A 26,965-nucleotide genomic window follows, 5' to 3' on the forward strand; every position below is an offset into this window, starting at 1 on the left:
TGAGGATCTCACCTTTTGAATAGCAAGGTTTCATGAAAAGGTGGGGATCTCACCTTTAGAATAGCAAGGTTTCATGAAAGGTTGAGGGTCTCTCCTTTAGAATACCAAGGTTTCATGAATGAGTGGGGATCTCACCATTAGAATAACAAGGTTTCATGAAAGGGTGAGGGATCTCACCTTTAGAACAGCAAGGTTTTATGAAAGGGTAGGAGATCATACCTTTAGGATAGCAAGATTTCATGAATGGGTAGGGGATCTCACCTTTAGAATAGTAAGGTTTCATGAAAAGGTGGGAGATCTCACCTTCAGGATAGCAAGATTTCATGAATGGTGGGGGATCTCACCTTTAGTATAGGAAGATTTAACGAAAGGGTGGGGGATTTCACCTTTAGGATAGGAAGATTTTATGAATCGGTGGGTGATCTCACCCTCAGAATAGCAAGGTTTCATGAAAGGGTGGGGGATCTCACCTTTAGGATAGCAAGATTTCATGAATGGGTGAGGGATCTGACCTTTAGGTTAGCAAAATTTCATGAATGGGTGGGGGGATCTCACCTTTAGAATAGCAAGATTTTATGAAAGGTTGGGGTATCTCACCTTTAGAATAGCAAGGTTTCATGAAAGAGTGGGGGATCTCACCATTAGAATAGCAAGGTTTCATGAAAGGGTGGGGATCTCACATTTAGAATATCAAGGTTTCATGGAAGGATGGGGGATCTTACCTTTAGGATAGCAAGGTTTCATGAAAGAGTGGGGATCTCACATTTAGAATAGCAAGGTTTCATGAAAGGGTGGGAGATCTCACCTTTAGAATAGCAAGGTTTCATGAAAGAGTGGGGGATCTCACCTTTAGAATAGCAAGGTTTCATGAAAAAATGGGGGATCTCACCTTTATAATAGCAAGGTTCCATGAAAAGGTGGTGGATCTCACCTTTATAATAGCAAGGTTTCATGAATGGATGGGGGGATCTCACCTTTAGAATAGCAAGGTTTCATGAAAAAATGGGGATCTCACCTTTATAATAGCAAGGTTCCATGAAAAGGTGGTGGATCTCACCTTTATAATAGCAAGGTTTCATGAAAGGGTGGTGGATCTCACCTTTAGAATAGCAAGATTTCATGAAAGGATGAGGGATCTCACCTTTAGAATAGCAAGGTTTCATGAAAGGGTGGGGGATCTCACCTTTAGAATAGCAAGGTTTTGTGAAAGGGGGGGGTCTCACCTTTAGAATTGCAAGGTTTTGTGGAAGGTGGGGATCTCACCTTTAGAATAGCAAGGTTTCATGAAAGGGTGGGGGATCTCACCTTTCAAATAGCAAGGTTTCATAAAAGGGTGGGGGATCTCACCTTTAGAATAACAAGGTTTCATGAAAGGGTAGGGGATCTCGCCTTTAGAATAGCAAGTTATCATGAAAGGGAGGGAGATCTCACCTTTAGAATAGCAAGGTTTCATGAAAGTGTGGGGGATCTCACCTTTAGAATAGCAAGGTTTCATGAAAGGATGGGGGATCTCACCTTTAAAATAGCATGGTTTAATGAAAGAGTGGGACACCAGCAGGTTTGACTCATCTCCCAGCCACACACTAATGTTTAGTGCAGTGTTTAGTTTTTGTGGCCCTTGTATTGTGAGTGTGTGATAGACTTGTTTTTGTGGCTCTTGTTTTATTAGTGTAATAGAGCTGAAAAATTCTTGAATTCAGTCATAGACTACCAAAACACTGGTCTTAGAGGGATATATCAGCGTTTATCCTTGAAATCAAAGATACCTTGCTAGTAAGGGTTTGCCATTTAAGGGGCATGGCACTCCCATAAGGCTCCATTATAAAGTAGTTGACCACTGCTATCGTATGTTTTGAAGAGATTTGCGTAAAATTTTTATCACCTATTAAACAACTAATACTGAAAATAACTGCGTAAGAAAGTAAAAAATTTGACCTCTTATATTTGTAAATTTTGCATTAGAAAAAACTGTAATTTTGTACATATAACTTACCTGGTAATTATATATATAGCTGTAGTCTCTGACGTCACGGCAGAAAATTGAAAATCGCGGCAGCGCAAATGAATGAATAGTCACGTGATACCCCTTCCCACCGCCCTCTACAGGTGAGTGAGAGGAACCATAACCCAAACTCTTCATATGTTTCTGCCGTGTGGTACCGGTAAGCCGGTGCAGCTTAGCAGAGAATTTTCGCTGATTCTTTCGTTGGACATTGTTGGTGATGTACAATTGTTTGATTTGAATCTTTGGCAGACATTGTTTGTACTTAGCTTTTTTCATCCCCGCTTCCTTATTTAGCATTATGTCGGACACTGGTCCCTTGGTGTATAGGTTTTGTAGCAAGGACTGCAAAACTAGATTAGGGAAAATTACCATTGACCCTCATTCTGTGTGTTCGGGGTGTAGAGGACAAGTTTGTTCGGCATCATTAACCTGTGAAGAATGTAAGAATTTGTCAGGGAAGAATGGAAGATTTTAAATGCTTATCTGAGAAGGCTTCAAAGAGAGAGCTAGAAAAGCTTCAGCTAGGACTTCCTCTTTATCCTCCCGTGATAGTCAGGATGTATCTTTTCGGTTATTAACCTGATATTCCTTCTAACAAATCTCCTATCCCAGACCCGTTATTCCCGAACCCGATACCGTGGCCAGTCTTAAGGCGCAGATGGATGCAGCGTTTAGTGTTATGCTTGCTGCCATGGAGCGGATGAGTAAGTCTTTGGTAGTAAGAAGTGCAGTGTCTTGTGATAGTGCAGTGGAGGAGCTGGCTGTTCGGCCCACTCATTCTCCTAGGCCTGGACCTCTGTCAAACTCCCCAGCACCAGGGAGGAGGCAAGTCGAAAGCCCAAGGGAGGTGAGTGGGACCTGCCCCGAGCAGTTGGCCCCTCAAGCAGTCCTGTTGCCGCTTCCCAGGATGCAGATGTTAGCCATAGAAAAGGCACATCAAGGAGGTGTATGTCTTTGAGTATGTCGAGTGAGGATTCGCCTAAGAGAGGTTGGCGCCATAAAGATGTCTCGAGACCATTCAAGAGGTCTAGGTTGGCATCTTCTTTGGCAGTTCCCAAGAAAAGAGTGGCGCTTCAAGATCAACCTCCTTCGTGTAGTTTTGGGAGGAGCCCGAATGTTTTTCGCATTCCGTTGATTCGGAGAGACGAGGCATGTGTTGGAAGCGCGGAGACGCTACGTAAGAAGAGAGTGGTGTCGTCTTCGCCTGTTGTTGCTACTTCTGGCGTGATTGCTGCATCTAGCGCCACGCGCCATGCGCCATCCGCCGTTTCGCCTGGCTCATCACGCCATACGCCACCCCACGATCCTCCTGGCGCCATGTGCCAAAAATTGTTTCTCCTGGTGACTCGTCAAGCTCCAACACCTGCGGTCTCCGTGCCTCGTTCAGTTCAGCATTCTCCTTCTTCCGCCTTGCCTCAAGATTTGTTTTTGGCGGAAATGAATAGGAAGCTTGATAGTATTCTCGGCTTTGTGGAAAAAAAGTGATCCTTCCGTGAACGAACTGCAAGTTGCTTCGATTTCAAAGGATGCTCCTTCATCGAATGTGCAGCTTCCTATGAGCGATCCTGTGCTGCATTCTCCTCGGAAGACGAATCTTCCTCCATCTAGATCCTTGGCTCTTTCTCCGATTTCTGGTGGTGATGTTGCTTCGGAATCGGAGGCGGAGGTACAACCAGAGAAAGAGAAGCCTTTATCGAGCTATAAGCAACTGCTTCAGTATTTCCTGGAGAATTTTCCGGATTCCTTTTCACCAGTATCCCCAGCTTCTCCGAATCTCAATACGCTCGTGATAATAGGACAGACACTTCGCTGGCTACCAAATTAGTTCTTTCTATTTCGGCCAAGAAAGGATTGAAGAAAATGGAGGAGTGGCTTGCAGAGAAGAGGGAACAAGGGAAGACTGTGTTTGTTTTCCCCTTTGAAATTGTCGTCTCGTGGTGGTGGTTGGTAACGAGACTGGAGAATCTTTCTCGTTGGGAGTAGCTGCCTCCTCCCAAGGAGATTTCTCTAGTTTGGTAGATTCGGCCAGGAGGTCAGCTCTTAATTCAGCCAAAGTATTCTTTTCTACATCGGAATTTGATCACCTCTGCAAGAATGCTTTTAAGATTTTGGAAGTTATAAGTTTCCTCGATTGGTCGGTTGGAGCTCTTGGAAGGAAACTAAAGCTTGCGCCCTTCAGGACGATCAGTTCGTTTCCCTGTCCGGCGTGTTAGCTTGCATCGACAGGAGCATTAGAGATGCGGCTATGGAACTCTCTTCTGTGATTACGTTAGGTATTCTCAAGAAACGTGAACTATGGTGTTCTTTCACCACTAAAGTTGTCTCTCAGTCCCAGAAGTCAGCTTTGTTGTTCGCTCCTTTAGATAGGGAAACATCTTTCCCGAGGGAAATAGTATCTGAGATCGCCGACTCTTCAACAGAGGGCAACTCAAGACTTGCTGGCACAGTCCACCAAGAAGCCTAAACCGTTGCCTTCAACAGTTGCTCGCCCGACAACGCCGACGGAGAAATCTCAAGGTCGGCCCTTTCGTGGAAGAGCCCCTGCTAAATCGTTTCCCAGATCGAGAGGAGAGGTCGTTTTGTACCTAAAGCGATCAAACCCTCCGACAAGAAGTGAGAGCCTCCCTTCACTCACCAGTAGGAGCCAGACTGTCAGCTTTCTGGACAGTCTGGGAAGAAAGGGGAGCAGAACCTTGGACAGTCTCGGTTTTAAAGGAAGGCTATTCAATTCCATTCTTGAAGGACCCTCCTTTGTCCAGGGAACCAGTGGTCTTAATGGCTTATTCTCTAGACTCAGAGAAATGTTGTGCTCTAGAGAAAGAAGTGTCAGCTTTGCTAGAGAAAGAAGCAATAGAGAAAGTTCTCCCCCCTTTCTCCCCAGGATTTTACAATCGTCTCTTTGTAGTACCAAAGGTGTCAGGAGGCTGGAGGCCAGTTCTAGATGTGAGTGCTTTGAACCTGTTTGTCAAGAAGACAAAGTTTGTGATGGAAACCACTCAATCAATGCTGTCATCCCTTCTTCCAGGAGATTGGATGGTATCCATCGACCTCCAGGATGCGTATTTCCACATCCCGATCCATCCTGCTTCGAGGAAGTTCCTTCGCTTTGTGTTCAAGGGCGAAGTGTTTCAGTTCAGAGCAATGTGCTTGGCCTCTCGGACGGCCCCCAGGGTTTTCACCAGAGTTTTGTCATCAGTGGCGAAGTGGCTACATCTGTTGGGGATCAGAACAGTTTTTATTTAGACGATTGGCTCCTGCGTGCGAAGACGAAGGAAAGGTGTGTGAAGGATTTGGAAAAGACTCTTCATCTAACCGAAGAACTGGGACTTCTGGTAAATTGGCAGAAGTCACATCTGGTGCCATCTCAAGAATTAGTCTATTTGGGAGTTCAGATGAACTCAGTAGTTTTTCAGGCTTCTCTGTCGGTGGAGAGGGTAGAGTCGTGCCTGTTGAAAGTGCGAGATTTTCTGAAGAAGACCCAGTGCTCGCCAACGAATGGATGAGCCTTCTGGGGAAGTTGTCTTCCGCAGAACTGTTTTTGTGAGTTTGGGGAGACTACATCTAAGGCCCCTTCAGTTCTTTTAAGAGAAGTCTGGGACAGGAAGAAGAGCCTGGACTCGTTTGTTTTTCAAATCTCAGAGGAGATAAAGGCAGACCTCAGTTGGTGGAACTCTCCAGAGAAACTTCAGGAAGGAATTTCACTGTTCCCAAAGAACCCCAACCTCATCTTGTGTGCAGACGCTTCAGATCTAGGATGGGGAGCCACGTTAGGCAAGTTGGAAACAGCAGGCCGATGGAAGGAGAACAACTTGGTGGCACATCAATCTGAAGGAATTAAAGGCCATTCATTTAGCCCTTTTAGAATTTTCGAAGGTGGTAAGGAACCAGGCAGTGATTGTCCAATCAGACAATACAACAGCTCTCGCATACATAAAAAAGCAGGGAGGGACCCACTCGTTCTCGCTATACCTGGTAGCGAGAGATCTTCTGTTATGGGCGAAAACGAACCAAACGACGTTGATGACAAGGTTCATTCCAGGAAAGCTCAATGTGAGGGCAGACAAGCTAAGCAGGAGCTTTCAAGTACTCTCAACAGAGTGGATCTTAAATCAAGAAGTTTGCCTCCAACTGTGGAATCTATGGGGTCGTCCTCTCATAGATCTGTTTGCCACCAAGAAGACAACTCAACTGCCTCTTTATTGCTCTCCAGTGCCGGACGAGGGGCAGTCTTCGTGGATGCAATGCTGATGGACTGGCCAGGTCTGGACCTTTACGCCTTTCCTCCGTTCAAGATGTTGAGAGCAGTTCTAACAAAAATGTTGTCCCACAAGGGCGACGCGTATGACGCTGGTTGCTCCGTTTTGGCCAGCAAGGGAATGGTTTCCGGACTTGATAAGTCTTCTCGTAGACTTCCCGAGGCTTTTACCACCGAGAGTAGATCTACTCAGACAGCCTCACTTCCGAAGATTTCACGGAGGTCTATCCGCTCTTCAGCTAACTGCGTTCAGACTGTTGAACGTTGCCTCAGAGCTAGAGGTTTTTCGAGGAAGGTCTCTAGAGCCATCGCTAGAGCTTCAGACAGTCCTCCACAGCAGTTTATCAAGCTAAGTGGTCAGTCTTCAGAGAGTGGTGTTGGAAGACTGGCACATCATCTTCTAAGACCACTTTAGAAGAGATCGCAGACTTCCTCCTGTATCTGAGTGTGGATAGGAAGCTGTCTTAAATGCGTCGATCAAGGGCTACAGAGCAATGCTTTCGACAGTCTTTAGGCATAAGGGCCTGGATATTTCAAATGATAAGGACTTGTCAGATCTTATGAGATCATTTGAAACATCCAAGAATCCCAGAGAGAGATTGGTTTCCTGGAATTTAGATGTGGTCTTGAAATGGCTTGTGGGCAGTAAGTTTGAGCCATTATCGTCTTGCTCTTTCAGAGACCTTACGAGGAAGACAATCTTCTTGGTAGCTTTGGCTACAGCAAGGAGAGTCATTGAGTTGCATGCCCTAGATAAGAGAATTGGGTTTTCTAGGGGTAAGGCAGTCTGTTCTTCATTGTTGAGTTTTTTGGCAAAGAATGAGACTCCGTCTAAGCCTTGGCTGAGATCCTTTTCGATCCCTGGTCTCTCAGATTTGGTGGGACCAGATGAAGAAGAAAGACTTTTATGCCCAGTAAGAGCATTAAAAGTATATTTCGAAAGGACTCAAGCAGTGAGAGGTCCTTCTCCTAATCTTTGGTGTTCTGTGAGGGATCCGAGTAGGCCTCTTTCAAAGAATGCTCTTTCCTTCTTTTTGAGAGACCTGATTGTAGAAGCTCACAACCAGGTAGAAGATGTGCAGCTTCAAATTTCTAAAGTTAAAGCACATGAGGTGAGAGTGGTCTCAACCTCGTTGGCATATAGGAGGAATCTTTCCTTAGATTCAATTATTCAAGCTACATTTTGGAAATGTAGGTCAGTGTTCGCGTCTCATTATTTGAGAGAGATTGAGACAATATATGATGGATGCAGTACGTTGGGACCGTTTGTGGTGACTGGCACGGTGTTGGGTAAGGGAATAAAGGAAGTCGATCCTTCCTTGTGATGCTTTCTCTTGCTTAAGGTTAGCGTTGTTGTTTTCTGGGATGTCTGGGGTACATTGTGGCTAGGGAGTACCCAACAGTCTTACATTTTGGGTAATATTTTTAAGGTACAGGTTATTGGTGACACCCCTTGTTCTATGTTTTTGTCGTGTACTGCGCCCTGGGCAGGGGCATTTATTTGGTTGGTTATCATGCATAGTCCACGGTGAGCCCTCGACTGGCATGTAGCCCTCTAGCACTTAACCCTCAGGTCTATATACCTAGTTGGTGCAAGTTGAGGATAGCAGATTAAGAGGCAGTATCCATCAAATCAGCTACCTCAACAGGTAAGGAACCATCATTGTGTTTTTATTTTCACAATTGTCTAGACTTTTCATATTAGCTGCCATGGCCCACCTCCATCAAGGTGCCAATCAGCTATATATATAATTACCAGGTAAGTTATATGTACAAAAATGTATTTTTATAATAAAATGAGGTTTTGTACATACTTACCTGGTAATTATATAATCAAAGCCCACCCTCCTCCCCTCTCATGGGCAGGTATGTCATAAACATATGAAGAGTTTGGGTTATGGTTCCTCTCACTCACCTGTAGAGGGCGGTGGGAAGGGGTATCACGTGACCATTCATTAGCGCTGCCGCGATTTTCAATTTTCTGCCGTGACGTCAGAGACTACAGCTGTATATATAATTACCAGGTAAGTATGTACAAAACCTCATTTTATTATAAAAATACATTTTTCCTAAAAAAAAGTTGCACTGAAAAATAGATATTGCAGTACACTCCCTGAACACCTGAATTAGCCCTGGTCACCTACCAGCCCAAACTGCATCCTCATAGCTTTTACCCACTAAGTGGGTAATTGACTCAGCTTTACCAACGCTTACAGGAAAACCTTGTCAAATGAGTTACCTGAAGTACCGTTGGCAACACTGCTGCAAGTCCCGACCGAGTGAGGCCGAGATCCCCAATTGCTTTTTGTTCGCCATGTGGGTGTGTCCCACGTCAGGGGAACTTTTGGTCATTTAGCCCGACCCCCATTTAAGAATTTGGACATCAGATCACGATTTGGACTGTTTTCAATGCATTTTCTCCTGGATGGATACTTTATTGATGGGATTTGGAACTTCTCTCCCGATTTTGAACTTTGGGATCGGTACTTTGGACTCAATTGGATAAGTCAAACAAGAAGACATCGCCATCTGCTAGCGCCGATACTTCTACATCGTGTACATCTTCGATGACAGAGCCTTTTACTGCTGGAGATGCTGACGCTCATCGGCCCTACACGTCCTGCAAGCGTAGGATGATTACCCTTAAACACAATCGACATTCTGTTTGTATTTTATGTAGGAAGATGCAGTGTAGTATCAGTCAGATAGGCGGCGAGTCTTGGTCGGTAGATCAGATGGAAGAATTATTCAAAAAGTTAGAGGACAAGTTATTAGCTGAGTATGTCTAGTCTATTTTTCTAGCTTTATGACTAAATTAATGGAAATTGAGATAAGGATAGTAGTAATAGTGTTGTAGATACTAATTGTTCTTTTTCAGCCCCCCTGCCTGTTCCAGAACCAGCCCTAACGGGTGCCGGGGGTCATGGAGAACCGCAAACCTCGAAGGTAGGATCTGCCGGCCCCCCCCGGAGCAGAGCAGGCAGTGTTGCCAGCAGATTTCCCCCTTCCCTCTAAAAGTGTAAGTTCTAAGGTGGATTTAGAATTAGGAATCACTCAGAAGAGTAGGAATTCTAATTTAGGAAGTATTTAGGAAGAGTAGTTGAACGTGCAGTCTTCTTTGGGTTCAGGTTTGGTTGGGATCGCTAATGTTTAGGTCTCTCATTTAGATCAATCTTTGGTTTTATTTCATGCTTCGTGCTCTGTGCAACAAAGGTTTCCAGATCCGTGGAGGGTCATTCAGATTTGGTTTCTGATGTATCTGGTTCTGAATTCTTGTTTTTCCTTGAATACTCCTTCTTCAAAGGTTCCTTTTCCTTCAGGGGTTAAAATTTCTTTCGTCTCGCAATGTTGGTAATTCTGGCGATCGAGTTTTCCAATATTCATGATCATGTCTTAAAGAATTTTCTGATTTTGATAATGTCTATCAAGATTATCAGGGGTGGGGGGAACAGAACCAGCCTATTTTCTTTGAAATCTATGGCCTCTTCAGCCGCTACAGAATTTTCCCCGTTTCCCCATTTTCTTCTAAGCCTTCTTCCATTGCCCTTCTCAGTCTTCTTTTTCGGTCTGCTCTTCAGAGGGCTCTTCGGGGTCTTTGTTGCTCATCCAGTTTTCTTGGCTTTTAACTCAGCAGAGGAAAGGTTTTCTTGCATCAACCCTGTATATTAGAGCTTCAGCAGCTCCCTCTCTCTCCTCGGGGTTAAGGGAAGGGGTACTTTTAACAGATCCATCATCTTTATCACCTTTTGCAAATCCTGCAGTTTCTCAGGCATCCGATCTAGTTGCTTCTCAGGTGTTTGCGGAGGTGTCAGCAACTCCTTATTTCATTCTTTACGGGTTCCTAACCGTAATGTATCCTCCGCGATTCTTGCGGATGCTACGGCAGTCGGCGGTTCACCTGCGCCAGCGTTCAGTGTATCAGCACCAATAGTTTCCGCAGCCTTTCCATTCTCCAGGATAGTTGGTAATTTACCTTCCTCTGTTACCTTCCGGTTCGGTACCTCGTAACTTCCCCTTCAAAACTTCTTTGAGTTTGGTCCGGTTGGGACCTTCTCCATCTGTCCAGTGTCGGCATTAGGCTCCCCGGTGGTTACTCTGAGTGTGGTTCTTCCTTCTTCCCTCCTTCGGCTTCTTGTTTCTCAACTTTCCTGCAGGCTTCTCTGCCCCTCCGTCTAGGCATCCATGTAGGTTCGGGTTTGATTCCGGGTCTTCAAGGTCTTCAGTTCTGGATTCCCATTCTCATGTGGTTTTGATACATCCGTTTTTGAGTGGTTCGGGTGTTGCGGCCTCTTTGCTCTCAGGAGTGGGCTTTGTCCGCCCAGGTGTGGCTGGCCCAGGTGTTGCGTCATCCTCATTGGGTGGTGCAGGGTTTGCGCAACCTACTTTGGTGCTTCCAGTAGGTTCGCAATTGATACGTCAGGTGTCCGTCTCATGCACCCAGGTGTAGGGAGTTCCGGGTTTTCGAGTTCGGCGTTTGCTAGGGGTCAGCTTGCCTCTTTCCTGTTCCGGCTCGGTCGGACCAGTCTGACAAGGATTGTTCATTTGAAGAAGAGGATCTGGTACCAGATATTAGTTCTCCTTCAACTAATGAGAATGAGTATAAGTGGATGGTAGACTTCATCCTCACTTATCCTCAATCCAAGGTTTCGGAGGACCCTACACTACCGAATCAGACGATGATCGAGTCGCTATATGTGACAGAACTGGTAGTTGCTCAATCATCAAAGAATCTGGTCTGCTTTGGCTGTGTCGGGCAGGCATTGAGGGAGGCAGATGTAGGTTAGTGGCTTTGATAGGGTCGAGTAAGCAGGATGCAACCTTGCTTCCTATTCAGGAGGGGTTTTAACAAGGTAGCGGATAACCCTTCTGCGGGTGTCAGGGTTCCTCTCAGCGCATGTTGAGGCTCTTCTATCTCGGGTTCCTTCGTCAATTGTCTGGTCTCAGTTTCATCTAGGGAGGCTTGTATCTTGGAGGACACCTTTTGCAGCCATTCGGGGGCCTTGTCCCACTCTTTGTGGATGTGTCCGGGTTGATAGGGTTTTCTCAAACAAGATGGATATACTCCCTCCGGTCTTGTACTGCCTGACACCTCATCACTTCGGTGTCAGTGGGGCTGGCATACCAGGTTAACATTTTGCCTGACTGTACAACGTTCTTTGGCAGAAGAGGAGGGACTTCATTTAAAGCTTCCACCTCACTATCTGGACATTTGGAGAGGGTTCTGTTGAGGGCGCCTTTTGCGCTCTGCAACAGTTTTTTAGGGAGGAGGATATCTCCTCCATGGTCAATTATGTGTAGCTGTCATCAGCAGTAGCGTCACAGCAAGCTATTAGTGTGGCTGCTCTGGGTTCAGGGGATGTGGCCAGTATCAGCCGGTACCCACTTGGAGAAGCCTCTTAGGGGAATGTCCTCCTCTCTCTCTGGCAATTATGCATCGTCGAGGGTACAAAATGTTGAAGTAGAGGTGTTCCTGTCCAACAGGGAACAGCCGGTACCCACTTGGAGAAACCTCTTAGGGGAATGCCCTCCTCTCTCTCTCTCTCTTGCTCTCTCTCTCTAATTCCAGGGACTTGTGTCTCCGCATGCTTTTCTCTTCAGGTATGTCTCAGGAATCGCTGGGACTTCCACATCGGGAATGCAGGTATAATCTGGAACGATTCTCGCTTGTGGGATCTTCTGTGATAGTCAGAAGAAGCGCATCTGACATCCGGAAGGTCTATAGTCTCCCCTCTTTCTGACGTTCATCTGTACTCAGATGCCTCATATCAAGGTTGGGGAGCAATCTTGGAGGAACCCAGGCTTCGGGCCTCTCTGGAGGGATCGGGAATGAGAGGAGTCATAAACTTCGGGAACCTCAGGGCTGTAAAGGAAGCTCTCAGGTGTGTGTGTGTGTGTTTTTTTTTTTTTTTTTTTTTTCTTCAGTCCTAGTGTGCAACACAGTAGTGGGTCTGCTTTGCGACATCGTAACTGCCGTGTCGTATCTGAGAACTCGGGGGGAACAAGATCATTAGAACTTAGAGGTGTATGCTTTCCGCCATTCGGTCTCATTCATCAGGTAATCAGGAATTGCGGGAGTGTCAAGACGTCTATGACTAGCTCCTTGCTAGTCCACGTTTAACGGCGAAGTCTACCAGGGTGCGCTCATTTAGCTAAGGTAGTATTCACGTAGTGCGGTGGTTTATTAGGTTAACCAGATAGAGGAATTCCTTTTAGGCTTTAGAATCTTAAGCAACAGTGATAGTGTAATCACATGAACTTCAAGTACGTTTTAAGTATCCTAGTCTTTGATAGTTTCCCTACGAGAGTCCAAAGAGGTGCTCTCGTTGGCAAGCCTAGGCTGTTTCGTCGGCGCTGAGATACTTCTTCGCTCGTCGGCCTTTGCCGCAACCTGCAGGGTTGGAGGGTTATCGGCTCGGCACACTACCTCATTCCCTCCTTACTGGGTAGGCTCTGAATAGCCACTTGGGAGATTCATCATTCTCCTTCCTACATGAAAGTTATTCTCTTAGTCTGTGTGTAGCGGCTAACCCTTTTATCGTGGGTGCGTTCATTTAGCTAAAGGGGTAATCTCTTAGTGTGCAGGTTCTTAGAGGTGGCCACTTGGGAGTCGGTGTCGGTTTTCACGACTTTCTACCTCAAAGACATTCAGTTTTCTTCGAAGAAGAGTTACTCGCTTGGTCCCTTTGTGATGACCAACTCGATCTTATAATTACGTAGTAATGTCAAGGGTGGGAGGAACTCTAGGTAATGAATGTAGTCTGAGGAACTTTGGATTCTTTGTTAGTCGGGGTTCATAGTGAGAGTATTAAGTTTGACGTTAGTACTGTGAAGTTAGGCAGATCCAGTGGACAGGTTTGGTTTCTTCAACCTCTTCTGCGCAGACATTGGCGGCAACAGGCGGCGAAGAACTCGAAGATCCTGCACACTCAACTTCTCCTCCATACATGAGAGGCTACAGTAGCCACATGGGAGGTTCTTCGTACCCCTCCATACATGAGAGTGCTTTGATTAGCCACATGGGAGGTTCATCGTACCCCTCCATACATGAGAGTGCTTTGATTAGCCACATGGGAGGTTCATTGTTCTCCACTAATCATGGGAGGCTGTGATTAGCCACATGGTAGGTTGGTTTTTATTTTGCTACTCTCTATCCATGAGGAGGTTTGAATACCACATGAGAGGTAGCTCGACTCACAGTACCTAGACATGAGACTGACGTCGGGGGTACTCTCTCATACAGACATTCTCACCTGCTGAGTGGGATAACCAGGTGAGGATACATTCATTTATACAGAGTAGGCGAATAATGAGTTACCTGCTTTCCCTGTTGGCAGGTCGGGCTGAATTAGATTGATCCCACCTCCTTAATATTTTGTTAATCGGGCTAATTCAGATGTTCAGGGAGTGTATTGCAATATGAAGTTTCCATAATAAAACTAATATTGTAATACTTACCTGAACACCTGAATGATTCCCACCCTCCTCCCAACTTCAATTTGAATAGTGGATAATGCAATTGGGGATCTCGGCCTCACTTGGCCGGGACTTGCAGCAGTGTTGCCAACGGTACTTCAGGTAACTCATTTGACAAGATTTTCCTGTAAGAGTTGGAAACGCTGACAGTTAATTACCCACTTAGTGGGTAAAAGCTATGGGGATGTAGTTCAGGCTGGTAGGTGACCAGGGCTAATTCAGGTGTTCAGGTAAGTATTACAATATTAGTTTTATTATGAAACTTCATTTTCGTATGGTATATTGAAGATTTATAGGTATGCTACATGCTTTGAAAGTTTCATTGAATTTGATTCAGTCCTCTTTGAGGTATGGTCCTTTAAAAAAAAAAAGTTTTGTGAAATTGGCGAAAGAGAAAAATTATTGCTTATTTTGTAATAAGAATAAAACTATGATAGTTAGAAAGCTGATTTTTATGGTATAAGTATTTCTTCACATAAGAAATATCCCCAGACATTTACAAAATAATCGCATGAAAAGAAATGTGCTCCCAGCTTGGTTTCCTGTTGGGTGATTGACATTCATAACATTTCTCCAGTGGAGACACTTGCCTTTTTTTCCAGTTTCTTTTGTCTTTTCAATGCTCATAGTGCATGTAGTTTTTATATATTTCTCTTAAAATACATCTCTTCTGTGCTCATATTATTACAGAAAAAATTGTACTCAGAAAAGTACTGAAAAGCCGGGTGTGGCATAACTCATTCAGCACACCTTGGCAGTGCATGACATGCCCGAAGGAAATGTTGCCATATACTTACATATTTCTTTTATTCATGAATGCACACCCTGTATACATCACTTGAGGAAATAATACAGGCAGTCCCCAGGTTACGACGGGCTCGGCTTGTGATGTTCTAAGCTTACAACACTCTTCAAATACATTCGTCAAAAAATTGTTTCCCGGGTTACAACGCATGTTCCAGGTTTATGACGCTGATCCGACGGAAGAAATACAGCTCCAAAAGGGCAAGAATGGTAAAAATTTGGAGGTTTTTCTTATGAAAAACTCAATAAAAATGCAGTTTACTGTACTTCATTTACAAGATGCCCAAATGATTGAAGGTTTTCGTAAGATTTTTGACGATAATTTGGGTTATGATGATTTTCGGCTTGCGACGCAGTCAGAACGGAACCCCTATCGTAAACCAGGGACTGCCTGTATTCGTTCAATTTTTACCATTTGTCAAACAATAAGTTGACTTGTAAATGATTTCACTTTAGAGAAAATAAATTTCACATACGTGGATGGTGATGAGGAAGATTGCTATTCATTTGCTTATGTCTGTATATTTGTATATGGCATGTTGATTTACATATCATGGTTATTTAACTGTAAAAATAAGTCAAGAAATATGAAACGTTATATTTAAATTGTTTTGCGCAGTACATCTATGGTGCCACTTTCATAAGTCCAGAAAGGAACGTGACAGCTTGAGTGTGTTACAGTACTCTGATCTCTCATTTTTCGTGACCAGAGAGGAACGGGACATCTTGAGTGTGTTACAGTACTCTGATCTCTCTTTTTCCGTGGTGCTATCTATAGAGAAAATGGAGATATTAAGTGGATAACACAAGTATATCAATTTTTTTCCAACTAAACAGGATTAGAAAATTTTTTTTTCTAGTTTTGTGACAATTTTTTTTGCTCACAGTGCCGTACAACAGATGAACAAAATTGTCAATAAACTTATCTAAAAAAAATTTTTTGATTAGTAACACTTCAGGAAGTGTTTATTTAGACATAAAACAGTCCAAAACTGTCAATAACTCAATTTTGATCATTCCTTGAAATTCGAAGATCAGTGCTTCCCTTAAGGGGAGGGCACACTTCGATTTTTGATAAATATTTTTGAAATTAAAAAAATGGTTAATTGGCCGTAAGACATGAGCAACACCTTCGTTACCATGTGACCAAAGCATTTTTGCGAAATATCGAAATTGATGGGGTTTTGGGCCTCCGCCCCCACACAGTGAGGTAGGGCTGACGTTTGGCTCCTAATGACTATTGTCATTTTTTACTTAATTCTCCTAATTTATTAATTATTTTGATTTTTATATCACCTTATTTCCTACGTCTGGCAGCGTCTGGCAACAACACTGGCTTATTCTTTGGTGAATGCGTGGTCTTAGAGAGGCTGCCGAGTCAGTTGCCTCCAAACGTTGAAAAGGAGGGGTGCGCAACTTTTTACTCTGAGCATTATTTTAGCTATTTGCGGTGTTTTTTGCCGTTTTTTTTTTACATCCAGTAACTCTAAATACAATCTATATATTTTCACTTTCACAAATACACTCACAGTTTATGAAAGGAATAAAGGATGATGAAAAGGGAGTATATGATGACAAGTTCATTATATCTAGATCTCAGTTCGGTAAAATAGTGTCGGGTATTAGATGCAAGGTAGGAAATTGCAGGGGTAAAGTTCAGGTCGAAGTCTCTGCCAATAGATGGGATACTGATATTTTAATGAAGTGCCAATCGTTTAGGTTTATGGATAGTGCCCCAGCAAAGGGAATTAGCAATGGAAAATCTCAGCACCATCAGTTGAGTGAGATAAATATTGAGGAAATTGAACACAACTTTGGCTATGAGAAATTCAACTTACTAACACATCTGTTTGGCACAAATGAAAGTATAGAAAAAGTTCTTCATATTCAAGAGACAAAAAAGGCTTGAAAATCAAACTCCAAAGACCAAAAAGACCAAACAAGTGAAAAAAATGACTGAAAATGAGTCAAGAATATCAGCCTGGTAGCTACTAAACTTTTACTTTCTTAGTTTCAAACCAGGCAACAGTGAGTCAGTTGGTACTTGATGATGCCTTCGCCTCGAGCGAATAAAACCCCTTTTTATAAAGGGGGGGGGGTGACCTGGAGCCAGAAATCAGGCAAAATAATGCACTAAGAAAATTTTTTTCCACAAGTACCAAAAAAAAAACACTTGTTGACCTTTACGGTCGTTTTTCTCACTTTTCACTTTTTTGCACTTCAAACACTAAATACTTTTTTATTTTTAGGCCAATTTTAAAGTTAAATATATCATTGGAAAGAAAAAATAAATTCATAGATTAATTAGGTAAAAATGCAACTAAATTATTATTATGTAAGGAGAATTGTATTAGAGTAGTAATGCATTGCATCTTCACTTGAACTTCTGAAGTTCTAATTGCATGACATCCTAGGGGAGACTAATCCACAGTCCAACGGTGTGAGGAATAAAGGACCTCTGGAACTGAGAAGTTCAACAGCAATGCATATTTACTGCATATTGGTTCAGGAAAAGGGGATCAGGGATCAGTTGTATGGATCTTGGGGAAATTCAAGATTTGATTGACACACCCTACCTTAGTTAACAGAAAGTGACTTGGAGCTAACCCAATGCTAGAAGAAGAAGAAAAGCAGTAGCTCTGTCAGAAAGGTATATGTTAGATAATATTGCAGAGGGATTGCATTGGTTAACTGCTCTCATGGACTTTTTGTGACAACCTGTCAGTGATACATGCCTTGAAGTTTAGGAAATGGCAAAAAAAGCAACTGCACCATATAAATCAATTCTTAAAGAAATGAAAAATTTAAAAAGTCAAACAGAAATTACACAGAGAGAAATCACTGTTTATAGTATATCTGAAACTTGTAACACAGCATCTTAGCCTCTTCTTTCCATCTCCTTTACCTTTAATACTCCTGCCCTCACAGAAGCTCTGAGAACTCATTTCTCATCCTCTTTCTCCTTATGGAATGTATTGATGGAGAAGGTGAAGATCTGATGATCCACCATACTTGGGAATAAACAAAAGTGATGCCATATAATTTTTAAACCTTTGTTGTATGTGTTTGTCAGCAGCATAATTGTACGGCAAGAACTGCTTCATTGTTTGTGTTGCTTCATCATTTTCATCATTAACATCAGCTTTCAGTATCACCAAGTTAATGTATGAAAGACATTAGTGGAAGTGGATGCATAATAGCTTATTACATATGTGTGAGGTGAGTGGTATTTGTAAGATCACACTAAGTGTATTTCAGTTGTTATTTTATATGGTGTAACAATTAAGTACACTCTCTCTCTCTCTCTCTCTCTCTCTCTCTGGGTGTACTGTACTGTATGGTTACTACTGTACTGTAGTGTAAACTTAAAAGGTTGTATTGTATTGTACTGTATTGTATATAATTGGGTAAATAAGTATATTAGTAAAGTTCATACCCAATAATACACTTTATTTACAGTTGAGGACTGAGGTTTGATGTGTTCAAGAGTTATTTGCAAGTTTTTAATTTTTGATTTGCAATTTTTTTATGTTTGTTGCAGGGCTGGTGCCCCTAACCCCTATGAGTTCTTAGGGACAACTGTACTTAACTGACTGGTAGTACTGTAATGTTAAAAGCTAGCTGTGTTGTGCATATTTTTACTCAAGAACACATTCTTTTGTAGGAAAATCTTGGCTTAGACAGTGGTGGTGCATCTCCCAAGAGCAGTATATCCAGTAGTTCTGTAGATGCACATTGTGTCAACTATAGATTGCAACCGATACCAGAAGAAGTTCGCTCTCTCTTGCCAGCACATGTTAATGCGTCATGTGATGATATCTCACTGGCTGGAACTACCAGGTAATGAAATGAAAAACTTTGTGCACTGTATAGGCAGGGTAATAAATTGTAAGTTATGACAGGCTCAGTAAGGAAAATTTCATGAGTAGTTGATGACCATTCACTTAGAAATGTGGAATTTGAGTGAATTTTCCTGCTGTGATCAATAGCCACAGTATAGTGGTATTTCCTTTGCAGTGTTCCTCTTTATTTGGTATTGTTTTACATCTCCTTAGCAAAGAATAGTAGAATTGTATATGTCAGTTAGAACCATAAATCAAGAATTGGGTGTAGTCATAAGAGTACTTAGTGGGTTCATGGAGAATTTAAAGATCAGTTGTCACATATTCTCATGTCATTGGTAACATCAAGTTTGTGGGTATGTAGCAGTGTCTTTCTGTGGTTTCCATAAAATATAAAGGTTACTATAGGTAACAGATCTGGTGAATGCTGTATATTCCCACTGGACTCTCACTATTTTATTAGAAGGTAAGGTCTTAAACACATTCTTTACAAGTTGTGATGATAGAAAGTTTGAATTAAGGGATTAGTTTAATTCTTAATAATGCAGCTATTACACAACATTTTGTTAAGCTTAACATTTGTAATGCAGAACTTTTTTTAAAAATAAATTCTTATGTAAATCTTCAGCCATTTTTACTTAACTGATATTTATCAAGGTTTAGTGTTGCAATTGGAAAATCTTGGGCATTTCATGTTAAGGTTAACCTGAATGAATTGCACATTACCTCTTTGAACAATAGTAATGGAATGTTTCATCTATAATTTAATTTGCTTTGTTTGCTTTATAGCTGTCATGATGCTGAAAGTGTTGCCTCTGATGTGTCTGATCCAGCTGATGTAGGTGGCAGTGGTGGTATCAGACGATACAATCACCTAGGTGATAGTTCTGACTGTGATAGTACTACACAAAATACAATCGCTACTCATAATCTCCATACCCTTCACTGTGATAATAGCACTTTAAGCCTTGAGAAGAATCAGTTGAATGAACCACTCCAAGATAAGGACCAGAACACCGTTAGTCGTCAAGAGAAGGGCTTGTGTTCCACATCCTCTCCTAATTCCTCTGGTGCTCATATAGCCTTGGTAAAATTAGAAGATATTATGAAAGAGTCAAAGACATCTAATGTGAATGTGTTAGTGAAAGATAACCCTACAAACAATGAACTCCTCTTTGACTCTGAGAAATATGCAAAGTACGATAAAACACGATTGAAAAATAGTGTTGATAATTTAAGTAAGTCAGGTGTGAAAAGAATCAAAGAGGTTAATCTCCTCCATGAAAGGAGAGGATGTCAGTCCATGGTTGGTGTAGCTGAGTCTGAGGAGGACGATTCTGAAGATAGAGAAGATATGACAATAAACAAGAAAATTAGACTTGATGAAAAAAATATACAATTAGAGTTAGAAAGGCATCAAGTTTTATCAGAGCGAAGTGGTGATAGTTCCATGTCGGCATCAAGTGCTGATGTGCCAAGTCATCCGACAGTCTCAGTATCATCACTAGAACAACACCAGGCGGATAAAACTTGGCGATCATTTGTGGGTGATCAGAAGAGTGCAGTTGTTGAAACATTTTATGGGCAGTTCAAGAGTTCGGTAAGAGGAACTGACTTATATTTATGGGTAGTTCAAGAGTTTGGTAATAGCAACTGACTTATATAAAACAAAAGGTATCAGCATACTGTATATTGTTATATTTTAATTGGATTATGCAAGCAACATCACAATTATGCAGATAGCACGAAGTAATTTATTTTTATTTCACAGCTTGTGTGCTGTACGTGTGGACATACTTCTGTGAAGTATGATCCTTTTGGAACCCTCTCGGTGCCTCTACCTTATGCCAACCAGATCCAAATATGTAAGAAACTGAGTGTGTTTTTATTGTGATTGCTTGAAGTTAGGAAGGGAATATGATAGTGTGAGGGAGGATTGCTTGATATTTAGTACAAGTTATATTAAGAGTTTTGCAGAGCAGGTAGCAAAGTGAATGGCAGCTTGACGCCAACTAGTTCTGCTATTGTTTTGTGTCATTTATTATAGCTTTGTTGTAATTGTTCCTATGGTTTATCAGTATTAGCAATAGTAGTAGCTTTAATGCATGTTTTTACTGTGTTTTTCGTTTAAATGCTCTTTTAGTCACTTGTTTTCAATAATCATAGGGTTTCTGTTAATGAGTGTATGGAGGACAAGGAAGTTATGTCCAGATTTGACTGAATTATAAAATTTTATCTACATTGCGAGACTGAATCATATTTGTCTCTAACTTGTATGCAGTAAAGGCATCTTAAAGCACCGTTATAAAACTTCTTTCACAATTGCCTTCATCTAACTCTATACATACTGTTTCCACCCTCTGCAACATTTTTGTCCATTTGATTTACTGTATTAAAAAGAATTGTAGGAAGAAATGCAGTCATTATTTGACTTTTAGTCTTTTGAGTCTTGCACCCACTTTATACAGTTTTTTTAGAGCAAGATTACCTTTAGTCAGAGGTTGAACAAAGGTAACCATTGCTTTGATTTGAAACCATTTTGATGGTTGATCTCCATCTTAATCAAAGTATCCTTTATTTGAAAGTTTACTCAAACCAAGATTTTCATTGTCACTGAAATTACTTCTTGTACTTTGTCTTATGCTGAGAGGTCTTTTAAACAACTGATTTAGATGGAGAAGTATCTCCATAAACTTGTTGCAAAGCTTCAATAATTTTTCCTGGTTTCCAATCAGCCCTGATTTCTTCTCAAACTGCCAGAACCTGTGGTGCTCTGCCATTAAAGTTCACCCATTTACTTTTGTCCATTGTATGTATTTTTTGCTTTCCTTGGTACTGTATTAAAAGAATTGTAGGAAGAAATGCAGTCATTATTTGACTTATAGTCTTTTGAGTCTTGCACCCACTTTATACTTTTTAGAGCAAGATTACCTTTAGTCAGAGGTTGAACAAAGGAACCTTTTGATGGTTGATCTCCATCTTAATCAAAGTATCCTTTATTTACACATTGTCACTGAAATTACTTCTTGTACTTTGTCTTATGCTGAGAGGTCTTTTCGCCAGCCCTGATTTCTTCTCAAACTGCCAGAACCTGTGGTGCTCTGCCATTAAAGTTCTGATGTATGTATTTTGCTTTCCTTGGCAAAAGGCCATATTATTTGGCTGTCATTTTTCAGCTAAGTTTCATCTATCACCTACTCTCTTGCTTCTAATCCTACAGCCTCCATATTCTGTGCTCATAAGGTTCTGACATTCCTTTCATCCTGAAAGATTGACAAGGTATCTGGATTGGATTAATTTATATTCTTGCCCACTTGTTAGAGAGCTTGTCAGTGAAGCGGGTCCTTTGGTTTGCTTGAGTCTTATACGTGTCAATCACCTTGATAATTGACTGTCATCTTGACAGTCCCAAAGAAGAATGACTGCCCTAATCTTTCCAATTACCAACTTAATGCCTTTGCTATTGCTTTCTGAAACACTTTGAATTCTATTTATATTTTTCTCCCCATATCATCAATATTGATTTTGTAAGGAAAAAATTTATTAGTAATTTTTCCAGTCTCACTGATGTTTGTTCATCTTTGTTGGACTTCAGAGAATCATTTATTGTTGCGCATAACACCAAGGCATTTAGCCCTTTGAGACTCAGGGGATCCCAAACTTTTCTTCAGCAAATCACATGTAGACCATGTGTAGGCATAGCAATAATTTTCTCTTACTGCTGACTGTAAATTGATTTTTCAATGAGTAATGCTGGTTTTCATTTCACCATTATGCTAAATGCTTGTATTTTATTGTAGTATCTTCAAAAATGAAAGTAAAGAAAAAATATGGGGTAACAAGTTGAAGTTAGCAAAATTTATTTTGTGGATGACATTTGTAGCCATCTGTATCCCAAGGGTTAACATATGCATTGACAGCATCAGAATTTCAGAGGGTTAAAAGACCCTGGCGTAAGGCTTGGTTAACCAGACTTCCTGCGTAAGGCTTCAGTTATTCTCTGCAAGTTGTTTCCTGTTTTCTCTCCAATCACTTTATATATGTCCTTGTTGATGTCACAACAACAACATTCTTCATCTTTGATTGGGTTTAGGTGTTTCTTTCATTTACTCTTTTCCTGTTAATGCCACCTGTTTAAGTCTTCTAGTCTTGCTTTGCTGATGATTCTGCTGTCCCTGTTTCATATTCATGCACTTCCCAGCCCTCATCTGTTCAATACAATACAGTATACTCATTCTCAGATTGCTCCATCCTCATCAATTAATTGTGATCTTGTAAGTTTGTGTGAATAGGGAGCATGTAACTTTTACCCTCAAATTCATTGATTTTTTTGAAGATCTAATTTAACCTCTTACCTCTCAAATATTGATGTCCAGGATGCTTCTAACTTCTCTTGTTGAATTCACATTGTTCAAATTTCTACATCTATTTAAAAAATTTAAATGTAATTTAGAAGATGCAAGTTCTTTTCATCGAGGTTGTTAAAGATTTCAAACTTTTACATCCCATTACATCCCAGTTGGAGAGTTGCTTTCCTATATGATGTGCTTCTTTTGTCTCTCTGACTTTGAATGGGTTGAATTTAAGGCAGTTTACTTGACTAGTGAAATAACATGCATATGCATGTTTAGGGAGGTCATTGAGCCACAAAAATATGGGGACCAAATCTTTAACATATAATATTATAATACTAAATGGCAACTAAGGAATTTTTTTGTTTCATCCTCTTCTACTGTGGAAAGTGGGATCTGTTATGTCAATATTTTTGTCAGATATTTAAGTCAAATCTATAAGAAATATTTGTATTCATTCACACGTAGATTTCTGCTCGAGAAACATTTCTGAATGTTCCAAAGCATTTTGAAAAGCACCAGAGCTGTTTATTATATAACATTAAATAAATTCTTATGATAAACTGATTAGTTCTTAATATATTTTTTCTTTGTTTTATGCAATGTTGTAATCATGACACATTGCTATGCTTGTCAACTGTCAAAATAGGCTGCATGGGAGCACATAGATAAATTTATAATGCCTTTTGTCATTACGTATAGTGATAAGGACGTCTTGTGCAAGAGATAAAAATGATTAACTTTCAAGGCTTCAGTGTAAAACTTCAGTTTTTGCTTTCAGGTCTACAAGCTATAACAAGTGTAACAAAGCTTATAAGAATATATTGTTATTCAGTTACTAGGATTCTGGCAATAAAGGTTGTAACTAGTCCTGCTGGTTCACTTCAAACATATCTTTGCATTAATTGTATCAAAATCAATTTTATCATGATCACTTAGAAATGAAAATCAAGCACTTCTAATGTAATTCAAATTATTTTGTGTATTGAATCCTTGCTTTCAGTCCTCATAGCTAAGCAATAGATATACAGTGTGCAGGGAATTTAGCACATAGTTGTCAGCAGTGTTATTACAGGGTGATAAAAAGACGAACAGATTTACTTTTCGCAGACAACGAAATATTTTGTCCTCACCAAAAATAATAGTGTGGTATGTGAACATTGTAACCTTCTTAGGCTCATAATTGTTAGATCCAGATTTTTCCTCGCATGGGGTTGGGTTTTTGGTGGGGGGCGGGGGGACAAATCAAGTGGGATTGGAAACTCTCAATTATTGTAATGGATCTAGAGATAGCATTTTTTTAGTACATACTTAGTTTAAAGGAAAATGATAGCAGATGGCAATGTTAATTACCAAATGAAGCCTGTGATGCTAATGCTCGCTAGATTTTCAGTGATTGAATGAAGTATTAAAAAAACATAATTTGCTGTTTAGTGCACTAGCCTTAAAAGCACAGTTCTTTCCCCTCTTGATTAAGTGTTGTTAATAAGTTTTTCCTATATTTGAAATCCTGAAACGAAGAAAATTTGTCATAATTGCAAACTATTGTTTGGAAAGGATCACTATCCCCTTACCATACCAGTACCAATTAGTTACTGAGTTAATACTCTTCAGGTACAAACTTACTTAGAGCTGACATCAGCTAATCAGTTTTTACTAGGGGTTGGTATGGTAGACAGCATACCAATTGTTTTTGTAGGCTTGTCCATGAAACTTCAGAAGGTTTTCAAGGTTACAGTTTTACTCTAATACACTAAGAATGCTCTGGGTATTTAACCCTTAAACGCCGAGCCTCTATATACAGAAGTGTCTGCCGTATGCCGGCGGCATTCAGGAGTTAGCGCCGAAGCGGAAAAAAAGTTTTTTTTCATTTTTGGCTCCTTTTTTTGTCATTGCCTGAAGTTTAGTATGCAACCATCAGAAATGAAAAAAAAATATCATTATCATATGTAAATATTGAAATATATGACAGCGCAAAGAAAAAAATTCATATATAATTGTATACAAATCATGCTGTGAGCAAAACGGTTAAAGCTAATGAGTTATTTTTTTTCTTTGTATTGTACACTAAATTGCGATGATTTTGGTATATAACAAATTGTAAAACGATCAAAGCAACACAGAGAAAATATTATCACAAAATGATGCATGAATTCGTAACGCGCAAACGTAAAACAAAGTTTTTTTCAAAAATTCACCATAAATCAAAATATTTTGTTAGAGACTTCCTGTTTGTTGCAAAATGAAGGTAATTGATTGAATATTACTAGACTAAGTGTTTTAGCTTACAATTGCAGTTTTTGACCATTTCAGTCGAGTTAAAGTTGACCGAAGGTCGAATTTTTTCTATCGTGATTTATATGAAAATATTTCAAAACTGATAAAAGCTACAACCATGAGTTAGTTTTTGTTATATTCTACATGAAATTGCACACATTTTCATATATAAAACTTTATGTAATGGCTATTATAAAAACGGTGCAAACATTACGACAAAGTGATGAAAGAATTTCTGAGATTTTCAGCCGAGTTACCACGTGGACGTAAGGAAAATGTTATTTTCAAAAATTCACTGTAAATCAAAATATTGTGCTAGAGACTTCCAATTTGTTGCAAAATGAAGGTAAATGATTGAATATTACTAGAATGTAAGAGTTTTAGCTTACAATTGCGTTTTTCAACCATTTCGGTCGAGTCAGAGTTGACTGAAGATGGAAATTTTGGCACATCGTGATTTATATGAAAATATTTCAAAACTGATAATAGCTACAATCATGGGTTGTTTTTTGTTGTATTTTACATGAAGTTGTGCACATTTTCATATATTAAACTTTATGTAACAGCTAGTATAAAACGGTGCAAAAATTACGACAAAATGACGAAAGAATTTCTGAAATTTTCGGCTGAGTTACCGCCCAGACGTAAGGAAATTTTTTTTTCCAAAAATTCACCATAAATCAAAATATTGTGCTAGAGACTTCCAATTTGTTGCAAAATGAAGGTAAATGATTGGATATTACTAGAATGTAAGAGTTTTAGCTTACAATTGCGTTTTTTTACCATTTCGGTCGAGTCAAAGTTGACCGAAGGTTGAAATTTTTTGTAGTCGATATACGGTACGTCCACTCGGCACCCGACAGACAATTTTAGTCGACGTACGATGCGTCCAGCCGCCGTTTAAGGGTTAACTGGGTCTAATCCATATATCTTAGTAGATATGCACAGCCATACATTTTATATTGCTGGGCTAAGTAATAAGCATTTTCTTGTCAATTGATGGTTTTGTTTTACCTTAGGAAATGCCTGAGAAAAGTCAGTTTCAACTGCTGTTTGATAATTGAAAAGTATTTTTTGTTAATGAATACAGGCAGTCCTTGGTTAACGGCGGGCTTGGCTAATGGCGATCCGGTTTTATGGGGCTTGTCTAGCGACCAAAATCAGCAATTTTCAGTGCCGAAAATCGCCGATTTTCGTCGCTTGTCTAGCGACCAAAATTGGCAATGTTCGGCACCAAAAATCCCTTTATCAGCACCGATAATTGGGTATTGGTGCCAATACATAACTAACAGAGGCGCCGATAACTAAAAATCGGCACTTTTTGGCGCTGATAAGCCCGAAAATTGCCAAAAAAGCGCCGGAAATCGCCGATTTTCGGTTAGTGGGGATTTTCGGTTATCATCACACCTCCAGAATGGAACCCCCGCCGATAACCGAGGAATGCCTGTATATGAAAATATACAGGTAGACAGCGTAAAATGAGAACCATAAAGTAAAATTACATAGACAAATATTAATTTTTTTATAATTGTATTTATTATACTGCTGTAACATACATTCTCTCTCTCTCTCAGTCTTTGAGGTACTCTGTTTAAATATTTCATGTTTGCAATGGATGATGTTGAAAATAATTTATTTTTTAGGTGTGGTTTATGTCCCAAGTGATGGCACTGTTCCAGTACGTTACCTAATCACTCTTTGTAAAGTGTCTGATGTTGGTGATCTCAAAGCAGAACTCTGCAAGTTAATAGGTCTAAACGCAGTGGATCATTTGGTTACAGCAGAAGTCTTTGATAATCATATAGCCCGTATAGTGGTAAGATAAAAGTTTTGTAATACTCAGTAGAATGCAGTACTGTTTTGCACACGTCTCATTGAAGTTTGTCATTGTTGAATGTATGGAGAACATTTCATAGTTGTTGGCAGTTGTAAATGAGTTCTAATGTATGTACAGTAA

The 26,965-nt window shown here is 40.5% G+C and overlaps 1 protein-coding gene across 1 annotated transcript in view; it reads left to right on the forward strand.

Moving 5' to 3' along the window:
* The window catches only part of LOC136839403 (uncharacterized), a 122,468-nt gene that overhangs the window by 72,280 nt on the left and 23,223 nt on the right, over positions 1 to 26,965 (forward strand). Inside the window, exons 8-11 of the mRNA XM_067105397.1 lie at positions 18,202 to 18,377; positions 19,169 to 19,979; positions 20,151 to 20,244; positions 26,652 to 26,824. Of these exons, the coding sequence (XP_066961498.1) occupies positions 18,202 to 18,377; positions 19,169 to 19,979; positions 20,151 to 20,244; positions 26,652 to 26,824 (1,254 nt within the window). The remainder of the gene's footprint in view (positions 1 to 18,201; positions 18,378 to 19,168; positions 19,980 to 20,150; positions 20,245 to 26,651; positions 26,825 to 26,965) is intronic.

The sequence above is a fragment of the Macrobrachium rosenbergii genome, chromosome 6, assembly GCF_040412425.1.
Source record: "Macrobrachium rosenbergii isolate ZJJX-2024 chromosome 6, ASM4041242v1, whole genome shotgun sequence".
In the NCBI taxonomy this organism is placed as follows: Eukaryota; Metazoa; Arthropoda; class Malacostraca; order Decapoda; family Palaemonidae; genus Macrobrachium; species Macrobrachium rosenbergii.